General features: G+C 43.9%; 1 protein-coding gene across 2 annotated transcripts; it reads left to right on the top strand.

Annotated features, from left to right (window-relative positions):
* Nucleotides 1-3,152: 3,152 nt before the first annotated feature.
* Nucleotides 3,153-12,257, top strand: CCDC43 (coiled-coil domain containing 43). 2 transcript variants are annotated; one of them, XM_014537751.1, is made up of 6 exons: nucleotides 3,153-3,405; nucleotides 4,972-5,059; nucleotides 6,940-7,075; nucleotides 8,371-8,482; nucleotides 9,387-9,481; nucleotides 10,685-10,760. In XM_014537751.1, the coding sequence occupies exons 1-5, from the start codon at nucleotides 3,202-3,204 to the stop codon at nucleotides 9,477-9,479; spliced, it is 633 nt and encodes a 210-aa protein (XP_014393237.1). In that variant the 5' UTR covers nucleotides 3,153-3,201; the 3' UTR covers nucleotides 9,480-9,481; nucleotides 10,685-10,760. The 2 variants fall into 2 exon arrangements, with proteins under 2 accessions (XP_014393237.1, XP_005863912.1); XM_005863850.2 differs by lacking the exon at nucleotides 9,387-9,481 and having other exon boundaries at nucleotides 3,156-3,405; nucleotides 8,371-8,429; nucleotides 10,685-12,257.
* Nucleotides 12,258-12,439: the final 182 nt, after the last annotated feature.

Raw genomic sequence — 12,439 nt, 5'->3', positions numbered from 1 at the left:
CCCCCATCCCCACCTCACCTCCCAAACCCCGCACAATCCCCAAAGCGGGTACCAGGAATAGCAAGACTCAACTCCATCCCTACCCACATTCCCACCTCAACTCCGGAGACACCGTCCAGGCAATGGTGACCTCAGTTCCTCCGTCTCCTGTAGATCTCTGTCCACTCAACTCCTGTGGCCCCTCCTGGCCCACTACCCTCCCCAGCTTCTGCATCTCTCCGCTCCACTTTCCGACCCGTTATCCTCTCTACAACTCTTTTAAAAAATACATTTTTAAAAATTGATTTCAGAGAGGAAAGGAGAGGGAGAGATAGAAACATCAGTGATGAGAACCATCCATCGCTGCCTCCTGCACGCCCCCTACTGGGGACCAAGCCCACAACCCGGGCATATGCCCAGACCAGGAATAAACGGTGACCTCCTGCTTCTTAGGTGGACGCTCAGCAGCCACGGGACCACGCTGGTGAGGCCCCTCTATAACTCTTCTGGCCCCTTTTTGCTTTCCTTCTTACCCCTTCTCCCCTACCCGGCATCCGTACCCTTTCCCGGTTCCCCCAAATATCCGGCTTTTCTCGGCCTCCGTGCTCCTCCTTCAAGGCCGCTCTATTACCACCGCGGACCCCAAGGGCTCATCCCAGCCCCCGAGCCCGGCCGGACCAGGTACCACCCTCCCGGTGCCTCCGCCGCCGCTTCGTTTTAAATTTCCTCCCGGCCCCGCCCCTAGAACGATGTAATAGCGCTGAGACTGCCCTACGGTGGCCCTGGGAGGACAACATTCTTCCCAGCTCCCTTCGTTTTTTCTTCCGCTTTCTCTCTGGTCTGTTCATTGGCTGGAGATATTCTGAGCCTTCACAGCCAGCAAGCTGGGCCCCAGCTTGATTCTTCACACAAGCTACTGTGAAACCCCTAGGAGTTCGATGATAAATAATAAGAGAAGCCTAACACGTACCGAGCATGTACAGCTTGAAGATTTCTCATACACATGTCATCTTCACATCTTTGACCCCCTCCCTTTTCTCTACTTACCCATCCAACCAAAAGTTTCTCAGAAGAGGTGTCTCCATTTCTCACCTCCCATCTTTTCCCTAACTCATCGAATTAGACTTTGATCCTCACCTCTCCTATAAAACTATACTTATGCAGGTCAACTGGGACTTCCATGGTCCCAAATTCTACGGTTGTTTTGGTATTCTCATCCTATCCGACTTTTAGAACACTAAAACAGACTCCTCCTCCTTCTGGAACATTTTCTTCTTTTTGCTTCCATTTCTACCTTTTCCACCTTACTTCAGTGGCTCCTCCTCAATTTCCATTGCTGGATCCAAAGGTACTGTTTCGCCTATAAATGTTGGAGTAGCCAAAGCTTTACCCTTAGCCCTTAGCCCTGGGCCCTCTTCTCTTCCCTGTTAACACTGTCTAGATGACCTCATGCGACTCCATGGCTTTACAATTCAGCCCTATGCTAGTGCCTGCAGAATTTCTATCCCAAGTTCTGACCTCCCCCCTGATCTCTAGACTTATATATTCAAGTGCCTATTGGACATTTCCCGGTGGATATCTAATAGGCATCTCATTCTTAACATGTTCAAAACAGAACATTCTCCCCACTGCCCCCGCTCCCAGTCTTCCCCATCTCTGTAAATGTTTCTTAGTTGCTCAAACCCAAACCTAGAAGTTATCTTTCAGTACTTTCCCTTATCCCCATCCCCACTCTAAAAACAAGTTCTACCAACTCCAAAGTACATCTTTAGACCACTGCTACTACCCTAGTCCAGGCCACTATAATTTCTTGTCCGAAGTACTGGGTCAATTTCTAACATTACTTTATTCTTGAGTAGCTTCCTATCTCTCCCCAATATAATCCATTCTTCATGCACAATCAGAATGTTCTTCTAACATTTAAAAATATATTTTTTTATTAATTTCAGAGAGGAGGGGAGAGGGAGAGAGAGATAGAACCATCAATAATGACAGAGAATCATTGATTAGCTGTCTCCGGCATGACCCCTGTATATGGATCTGTTTCTCTTCTCTTCCAGTCTTTTTGCCTAAAGAATTCTTATTCTTCAAAAAGTATAAGTCCCATCTCCACTAGCAAGCCTTTCTGGATCCCCCACTTTCACAGCTTTCAACCCCACTCCAACAGGCAAATTTAACCTAATCTCCTAGACATCATACTGCAACCTTCATTAGAAAAAGCTCCATTAACACATTTATCTCCCTATATTGTCATTATTAGTTTAAACATGTCTATTTCCATTGGATTAGAGATCCTTTGAGAGCAGAGATTTTGTGACATTCATTTTTATATTTTCAGTGCCTAAGAGCAATGACATGCTGCGGGTAATCAATAAATATTGAGTGAATAAAGGAGTCAGGTCAGTGACCTGCCAGTAGTTCAGGGAAAGCCAACTCAGGTTCTTGGGTAATTCATTTCAGCCCAGAGCCAGGTGTTTCGCAGAGTCAGCAGGGCTCTGGCTGCTGTTCTCGAGCTCTGGTCTCTGGTGAGGTTCCCTGTGGTTGTGACTGTGTCCCAGTTTCCTTATCTTCAATTAGTGGACGATGAAAGCATCTCCTCAGGGTTGCTGGAAGGATTACAAGAGACAATGCATCAGAAGCTCTCAGCACAGTGTCTGGCAAAGGATAAAGTGTTGAATGACTGAAAGAAATGACTTGAGGTTGCCCGTTCATTTATCAGCACTCCCTATAGGTCGGGCTCTGCGTTAAATACAGCATGTTAAGTGCAGAGAAGCAATCGCCACACACAGGCGTGGTCTTAACACAGGCGGCACGGAATCAGGAAGGTTTCCTGAAACCTGAGTCTTGTTAGGGGAGCAGCTCGAAAGCTGCGTGGGAGTGGGAGGTGGGCCGAAGCGCTGGAATCGGAGTTCCAGTCCTGCTATTAGCTGCTTGACTTTGGCCAAGTGACTGAATCTCCTTGAACTTCCCCAACTGTAAAAAGGTCTGCTAAGAACACCCGCCTGCCAGGGTTCCAGAGAGGCCACCTGACACTGTTGGCCAAGGTGCGCTCTATTGAGAAGTCACCAAACGCCAATCGAGTCACTATGGACTACGGCGTTCTACGCTCCACGAGCAGGAGCGAGTTTCCTTTGTGAGCATGCGCAGTGCTCCCGCGGCGCGGCGCTGCCCGTCAGGCACTGCGGTAGGCGCCCTAGGGGTTGGCAGGACCCTGACCCCAAGATGGCGGCGCCCAGTGAAGTGGACGCACCTGCCTCCGGCGAAGGCAGTGGGGAGGGCAGCTGTTTCGGATCCTGGCTGGATGGACGGTTGGAGGCGCTGGGAGTGGACCGAGCTGTTTACGGCGCCTACATCCTGGGTGTCCTGCAGGAGGAGGAGGAGGAAGAGAAGCTGGACGCTCTGCAGGGCATTCTCTCTGCTTTCTTGGTGAGGAGCCCCACTCATTGCTGGCCAGCCCCCGTCAGGACTTTGCGTCCCCGTCCCCCTACCCAGAGTCCCCGAGGATTGGTGGGTCTTACCTGGGAGAGGACTGCTCTTCTGGAGTTCCGGGCCATGGGAAGGGGGTGACCCCCTCTCCAGGGTTTGGGGAACCAGGAAGGTTATAGGACCTTAGAGAGAGGAATGGCTTTCCCTTATTCCGGGGGACAAGGCTCTGTCGGATGCCTGTGGGTGAGTATTCGGAAGGCGTTGAAATGTCTAAATCGGAGTTTTACCATAAACACCTAACGACCAGTTTCATTCCCACCCGTTGGCAGCGTGCAAAGCGGGGAGGAAAGTGCTCTGGAGTGTGTCTGTCCTTTAAGAGGCAAGTGCCCAGCACTGGCCCCTGACAAAGGCCTCTCTCGGTTCCTATTTTGGGGGTAGAGGTCTTTTCATGCCCAGGCAGAACTGAAGCTAATATTGTGCTTTATCCTTTATAGTATTTACAAATGCAATAGTCGTTGTGTTTGGGGGTGGGGTGAGGGTGGGGGGAGTGAGTTGGAATAAAAGATCAGAGTTTTAAAAAAGAAAGATAAACTTGGCACTTACTAGTAGCCTCTTAGAGACAGATTCAAGAATTCAGAAATGTGTGCTTTAAGCTGTGTTTCAGTAGTCAGTTACCAAATTGTCTGCTTTTCCTGATCATTTCTGCTGCTGTCATCTCTACTAACACTTAACTTGGTGAAAGGGTAGTTTATGGATCAGGTACGTGGTTGAAATATAACACTAATGCAGCTGTCCCGGGACCTTCTGGCCAGGGCCCCAGCGCATGGTCTGGTGAGACTGGCTTACTTATTTTTGGGAAAGTCTTAACACAGCTTGTGATGCAGCTCATAAGGTCAGTGGAAATACAACACAGCAGAATAAATTCTTTTCTTGGACCCTGACGTTATAGGTTGTAGAGGGAAAGAGTAGGAGGTAAGCAATTTAAGTTACTTTTTATTTCCAGCTGGGAAGTTTCTAAAGACTCCCTGAAAAAGAAGTTGAAGTAACTTGGGTACCCATTGGTACCAACTTCTTGACCTGGTTTGTTTTTTTTTGTTTTTTTTTTGGTGTCATTGTTTGGAGCTGTATGTCTGCTGGTAAAGACAGGCATGAATTTGCCTTAGACTCTTAACAGTCTCTTGGCAGGAAAGTGATAAACCTTGGAGAATGTACTGAGTTGGATATATTGGCCAAAGAAGATTTCACAGAGGAGAAAGGTTTTGATGTAGGCAACAGGTTTTTGCTCCAAAAGCATGAGGAGGACTGCCCTGAGTTGGTGGGGATCCTTTCCTCTGGATCTTGGCAGGATAAAGGGGGCGCCCTTGACCTGGCAGGTGTGGATTCTGGGACTCACACACAGGATTACTTCTGTATCCAGTGCCTTGAAAGAGAAACATACTTTCTGTTCTGTGGTTCCCAAACCCTCTTCGTGGTTTCTTCTCATCACCAGCTATGCCCTCTGCATAGGCTTTGTTCAGGTTGAGGGCTCTCCAGGAAATTAATTAATCGGTCTACTTTTCCACCCAGGAAGAAGATTCCCTTCTTACCATATGCAAGGAGATTGTGGAACGATGGTCAGAAACTCAGAATGTTGTCACCAAAGTGAAAAAAGAAGGTAGTTCTGATGTCTAGCCTCTATTGTGTTTTCCAATAACCTTTGCTGTCAGGGAGAGAGTTTTCAGTTTTCTCCATTGAATGCTCATTTTCCCTAAGGTAGTTTAACTTGGCAAACAGCTTTAAGTTTTTAACTGAAATTGGTTTTCTTTTCCCTTTGCTACTTTTTCACTTCAGCTGACCACAATTATCTTCATTGTGATTTATTCTTTTTTCTTTTTAACCCTCTTTCCACTGCCCCTTGTAGATTTGCATTGCAGACATAGGATCACCTTTTTTATATTCTCATTTCATAACACAAATTGTGATTGGTCTTTTGCTTTATTCAGCTAAACCCTTAACCCTGTAAAATGAAAAAGAAGTGAGTGAATTTACTCAGCATTAGGATGCAGAAAACTCAAATAATTAAAGCCAATCTTAAAAAGAATCTATTCTAAACTATCTACACTAGTAGTTCTCAGTCTTGGCTGTATTTTAGCATGACTTTATTTACTTTTAAAAATGCTAGTGCCACCCTAGCCGGTTTGGCTTACTGGATAGAGCATTGGCCTGGGGACTGAAGGGTCCCAGGTTCAATTCCGGTCAAGGGCATGTACCTTGGTTGCAGACACATTGCCAGTAGCGGGTGTGCAGGAGGCAGCTGATCGATGTTTCTCTCTCATCGATGTTTCTAACTCTCTATCCCTCTCCCTTCCTCTCTGTAAAAAATCAATAAAATATATATATTTTTAAAAATGCTAGTGCCTGCTCCACACCATGAACCAGTTACATAAACGTCTTTGGCTTTGAGTCCCAGGTGTTGGTATTTTTTAAAAGCTTCCCCAGATGATTCTTTTTTTTTTTTAATTGTCTGAAGTTTTACATATGTCTCCTTTTTCCCCGATTGACCCCCTCCGCAGCCATTCCCACCCCCAAGGGCAAGCCCCCACCACCCAGGGTCTGTGTCCATTGGTTATGCTAATATGCATGCGTACAAGTCCTTTGGTTGATCTCTAAGCCCCCCACCTCCCCTGCCATTTGTCTCTGGATCTATTTTTAATATATTTTATTGTTTTTTACAGAGAGGAAGGGAGAGGGATAGAGAGTTAGAAACATCGATGAGAGAGAAGCATCAATCAGCTGCCTCCTGCACACCCCCTACTAGGGATGTGCCTGCAACCAAGGTACATGCCCTTGACCAGAATCGAACCTGGGACCCTTCAGTCCCCAGGCCGATGCTCTATCCAGTGAGCCAAACCGGCTAGGGCTGGATCTATTTTTGTTCATCAGTTTATGTTGATCATTATATCCCACATATGAGTGAGATCATGTGATATTTATCTTTCTCTGACTGGCTTATTTCGCTTAGCATAATGCTCTCCAGTTCCACCCAGATGATTCTAATATGCAACCAAGCATGAGAACCACTACTTGGCACTATTGCCTCCTTCTTTGAGAATGGAGAACATAATAGTTGATTTTCTTTTAAAATAATCCAAGAACTTCACCTGGTATGATTATCGTCATGAAAGGGACCAGCGTAAGTTGATTCTAGATTCCTTGAGAGGGGAGAAAGATGCATGTTTAGAGGCTTAATTTCCTATGGTTTTAATGTAGTGCTTTTCAACCTCTTTTTTTTTAAAGCAGCGGAACTTCAATATAGAAAACAAGTAAAAGCAGGGCTGCTCTGATTGAAGACAGATACGAGACCTAAAGCCTGGCCGGCATGGCCTTCCCTTGCCTTTCTCATCGGCACCTCCTTTGAACCCCAGGGCTCTCAGGAGTCAGCAGATGCCATGGCCTTTACTCCAAGCACTACCTGGGTGGACTAGTGGTTCGGTGAGCTTGTTTTTTCTCACATACAACCTTGTTGTCCCTCTCTCCCCTTCCGCCACCTCCCAGACGAGGTACAGGCCATTGCTACCCTGATTGAGAAACAGGCACAGATTGTGGTGAAGCCCAGGATGGTGTCAGAAGAGGAGAAGCGGAGAAAAGCTGCCCTCCTGGCCCAGTATGCTGATGTGACAGATGAAGAAGAATATCCTTTGTGGAGTCTCAGCACCATTTCCTGTGGCTCAAGTCAGAAGCGTTTGCTGGTTTGTTATGAGCTTTGGGAGGCTGCCAATCCCCCTCTGTAGCTTAATTTTCTCTGAAATGGCAGTGATCTGTGGCCTTTTGTGGGTGTGAGGAATGAAGTTGGAGTAGCTGACACCAGACTTACATTTTTTATCACATAGTTAAGTATGTTTCTGAAAACCTCAGTGTAAAACAAATAATGCCTTAGTAATAGACCATTTATATTAGAAAATAAGATATAGCTGTGGTTCTTTACTTTCCATTGCAGTACCATGTAACTTACTGCACAGAAAGTTACATGTTCCTTTATAGTCTTTATTTCTTTCACAGTTGATAAGGAAACTGATGCCCAACAAATGGATGGGTGATCAGAGACATTCATGTAGTTAGCGGTAAAACCAGGACTGGAACCTGGATATTTTGGGGTAAGGGATTCCCAAATTTGGACCAGTTTCATTTGAATTCCAGTGACCACATAGTTAAAAGTGAGACTGAGCCCCGAGTAACACCAGGAGAAACCTGGAATTTGAGTGGATACTGCGTGAAAAGAAAGTGTTGCTGGTAGGAGCAGGTTTTGTTCCCTGTGACTTTGACATTTGTTTAGGAAAAGCTTCAGCTTACTGAGCCCTTTTGAATGGAGTGGATATCATACCAGAAATGTCAGCCGCCTAATCATGAGTTTAGGAAAAAATTCTTAGGCTCTTTTGGGTCAACTTCTCTTCTAGTTTCTCCTCATGATTTTTTTTGCTAGGTTTGGCAGAGCTATGGTTCCAGTTACAAAATCTCATTTCTTGGGCTGTAAGAGTGTTTTAAGCAATGGTTTTCTGGGGGACCTGTTAAAACGCAGATTACTGGGCTCTACTTACCAGATTTTCTGACTTAGTTAGTAGATCCAGAATCAGGTCCAAGAATGTGCATTTCTACCAAGTTTCCAGGGAGTTCTGGGAACCACACTTTGAGAACCACTGTTTTAGAGGCCATCTCTTCATCCCCTGGCTTCCAGGTGCTGTGGCAGTCCACCCACCAGCTTAAGTTTCTCTTCAGCCTACAAGAGATAAGGATCTTATGGAAGCTCTGAACAATCTTCCCTAAGTTGAGACTTCTAAAGATGACGCTCCTGGGTTACTACCACATCCCTGACAGTGTCCTTCCATTCATTGTGCCTTTCCTACCCATCAGTTTATTGAACGTTTTCTTATGTTGGGTTGGGATGTGCTAACCTTTGTTTTCCATCTGATTTTCCTTAACATCACTTACCGAAGCAGATGAGAAGGATGATTCAGGTGCCACCACAATGAACATTGGTTCTGACAAATGTATCCTTCTCTGTGTCCATCCCCATGTGCTTCTCCACAGAATCCTCTTGAGGGTCAGTTTTTATTTTGCTGTCATTGTTGGGGCTCTCATGTCAGGCCAGCATTGTGAGCCCCATTTCTAGTACAGCCCTACGTGGTCAATTTAGCAAGAACTTGCCCCAAAGAAGATATGTTCACATGTACTGTGAGGGATTAGCTTAGAGGAAAGATTTCTAAGGGAAAATCAGAATCTGTACTCTCTGGATACAGCCCTGGTTTCCCAGCACTGTGGAAGCAGTTAAAATAATACTGAAGTTTTGGTCTTTGTCCTCAAAGACCTTATTTGTTGGAAAGAGAGCACAAACACCAAATGCTTTTAAGCTAAAAACACAGAGGTGAGGTGGGCAAAAGTAGGTTTACAGTTGTGAGTACTCAAAACACAGAGTTTATTCTTTTTTTAATCCTCACCCGTGGGTATGTTTTTATTGATTTTAGAGAGAGAGAGGAAGGGAGGGAAAGAAACATTGAGTGAGAGAGAAACATTGACCAGCCTCCTGTATGTGCCCCAACCTGGAATTGAACCCATAACCTGTGTATGTATTTGCCATGACCAGGAATTGAACCCAAGACCTTTTGGTTTGTGGGACAACGCTTAAACCAACTGAGCCACACCGGCCAGGGCCAGAGTTTATTTATTTTAAAATGCATTTTTATTAATTTTTAGAGAGAGAGGAAGGGAGAGTGAGACAGAAATGTTGATGAGAGAGAGATATTGTTCGGCTGCCTTCTGCACACCCCCTGCTGGGGATGGAGCCGAAAACCCGGGCATGTGCTCTGACCAGGAATTGAACCAGTGACCTCTTGGGGGCATGGGTCCAGGCTCAACCACTGAGCCACATTGGCTGGGCCAGAGTTTATTCTTTATTATTTATTAGTATTACAATTGTTAACCTACTTTCCCCAACCCGATATGGACAGATTGAGACATATGTGCTAAGGAAAGCCCCTAAGAGCAGAATCACTTATGAGAAGCTTCCCAGAGAACGTGGATTTAGAAATCCCCCTTCATAAAGGTGAGAAATATGGTGGATTATCTGGGGGACCTGGGTATTTAGGGAGACATTTACTTTAAAGCACTGAAGCAGAAAAGGTTTTGTTTTTTCGGTTAATCCTCACCCGTGGATATTTTCTCCATTGATTTTAGAGAGAGTGGAAAGGAGTAGGGGGTAGACAGAGAGAGGGAGAGAGAGAAAAAATTGATGTGAGAGAGACACATCAGTTGGTTGCCTCCTGCATGTGCCCCCACCAGGGCTGGGGATCGAACCTGCAACCTAGGTACGTGCCCTTGACTGGGAATTGAACCCAAGACCCTTCAGTGCATGGGCCAACACTCTAAACATGGATCCACACTGGTTAGGGCAGAAAAAGTTATGTTTTAAGAGTAGAGAAGAGCTTGTCTGGTAGTAACAGGTTATGTTTTTAAAGTCATAAGAAATGAAGGGTAAAGTTTTTGGCTGGGTATTTTCTAACTGTGGCTAAACTTACTATTTTATAAATTCAGAGTTTGTGGTTAATAGAACATGGTTTCATTAATGCTTTAGTGATCTAGGAAAACAAATTGATATAATAAGATTAAACAACTTATTTTACTCTTCAAGCATTTTAACAGTGCCAAGTACATAATAATTTTGCCATTTATATTAATACTCGGTTCACTAAAACTAGCATAGATACTACAACAATATTCTGCCATTGAATGATATAGGTACTTACTCTAGAATGAAATTTTATTTTCATAAAATATTTAGATAAGTCTGAAATAGATTTTTAAAAAATATATATTTCTTTATTAATTTCAGAAAGGAAGGGAGAGGGAGAGAGAGATAGAAACATCAATGGTAAGAGAGAATCATTGATTGGCTGCCTCCTGCACGCCCCACACTGGAGAACGAGCCCACAACCCGGGCATGTGCCCTTGGCCAGAATCGAGCCCAGGACCCTTCAGTCGAAGCACAGGCCGACGCTCTATCCACTGAGCCAAACCGGCTAGGGCTGAAATAGATTTTTATTCTGAGGGTTAGTTTTTAACTTTTGTAACGATAGTTGTAGGATTTCCCATTAGACCAAAGATAAACAAGGATTAAAAAACAACAACAACTAGGAATAGGTAGAAAGTATTCAAGACTCAGCATATAGAGTAAACAGCAAGAATGAAGAGAGAGAGAGCAGTAGCTGGGCCTGTGTGACCTCTGCCCTAATCCCTTAACTCATTGTAGTTCTGTTCCGAAATACCAATGCGGAAGATGTCCTCAATGCCCGAAAACTGGAGCGAGACTCGCTTCGAGATGAGTCCCAAAGGAAGAAGGAACAGGACAAGCTGCAGAGGGAAAAGGACAAATTAGCCAAGCAGGAGCGCAAGGAAAAGGAAAAGAAAAGGACACAAAAAGGGGAACGAAAGCGATAACCTTGGTCAACTCTCTTCTTTCTCCTCGTGAACTGATCAAAGGGAGAACTGGTTGTGCACATGAGTAATTTAAGAGAAATGAGAGAACATTGCGGAGTGGTTTCTCAAGGCATTTCCCCTTTTGTTTACATGGTCAAAAGGAAAATCACAAACACTTCTAATTACAAAATGTTCCATGTTTCTGTGCTGGGTATTCAGATTGTTGTAGTTATCAGTACCAAAGATCTGGAGTGGGGGCAACCTTTCTATTTTAGTACCGAAGTGCTGTGCTCCTTTTGGCCACTTTCAAAAGTCTTCCCTCACCTTGGATAAACTAGCAGGAATATTCAGAAAGTTGACAGTTACAGTTTTTATCCTGAAGGAGCAGAATCATGACCACTCCTTCCCTGAGATGAAATGTGGGAGTGTAAATTGCTTCAGAAGTACTATTCACTCCTAAATGTATTATTTTTAAGACTCAAATAGAAAGCTAATGAAGAGTCAGACTTTATGTTGCATGGCAACAAACTAGGAAAATGAGAAGAAATTATTTGATGGATGTTCTAGATTTGAGAATTTTTTTTTTAAAAAAAGTACCCTATGGGAGGAAAGGAAGTATCTTTTTAAAGTAATAATAGTTATAATTTTCCTCTAGGATGTGATTTTAAGAAGGGTGTGTCAGTATTGTGTGCAAGGATATCATTGTTAGCTAGATTCCTCTTGATTGCTAGTAGAGATTTTAGTCCTGATTTGCCCTAAAACACGAGTATAAAGACCTGATAATTACAGGTGTAGAGGAACTGCCTTTTCAGGAAGAAACACTGGAAATCTCTGTTAACACAAAGATATTTAAGAGTGTACATAGTAGGTGCTCAACAAATTACTTGAGTGAGTGAGTGAGTGGGAAAATTGCTTGGGAGAGTCAAAAGTGAGCAGGAACTCTCCATTTTTACTTTTGTCACAAATTACATTCAATTTGAAATCAGGCCTTTCTCCTTCAGGCAAGACTGTCAAGAAGTCTGAAGAGAACAATTTCTCCAACAAAACAAAGTAGATATTTTATACCAGGGGTCAGCAAATTACTGCCTGCAAGACAAATTTGGCCTAGTCTGTTTTTGTATGGTGCAAGCTAACAATGGATTTTATGTTTTTAAAGGGGTGATAAAGAATATATGACAGAGACCTTATGTGGCTTGTAAAGCCTAAAATATTTGCTATCTGAACCTTTGGAGAAAAAGTTTGCTGACCTCTGTTTTATACCATTGAGATTAACAAAAGTTTTTACCTTTGTGCAGAAGGTAAAAAGCATGGTTAAGGAAAAGATGTGTTACCACTATACACTCCTATAACCGTGGCATTCGCAAAATTAAATAACCTTTTTAAAAAATAAACTTTATTTAAATCAATGTCTTCTGATTTATTCTGATTCTTTTCAGCTACCTATGGAGATGAATTCTGTGCTTAGGAATGTGTTGAATTTTACTTTATGCTTAGCCCTAATAACTTCTACAAGTAGAACTTCCTGAAATCCATAAATTCTCTGCCTCAGATTTCCTTTCTGTGAGGTTGGGTATTAGGAGATCAGAAA

The sequence above is a fragment of the Myotis brandtii genome, unplaced genomic scaffold, assembly GCF_000412655.1.
Source record: "Myotis brandtii unplaced genomic scaffold, ASM41265v1 scaffold1814, whole genome shotgun sequence".
Classification (NCBI taxonomy): domain Eukaryota; kingdom Metazoa; phylum Chordata; class Mammalia; order Chiroptera; family Vespertilionidae; genus Myotis; species Myotis brandtii.
The sequence above is the reverse complement of the archived record's forward strand: the minus strand, read 5'-3'. Positions and strand labels throughout refer to the sequence as shown.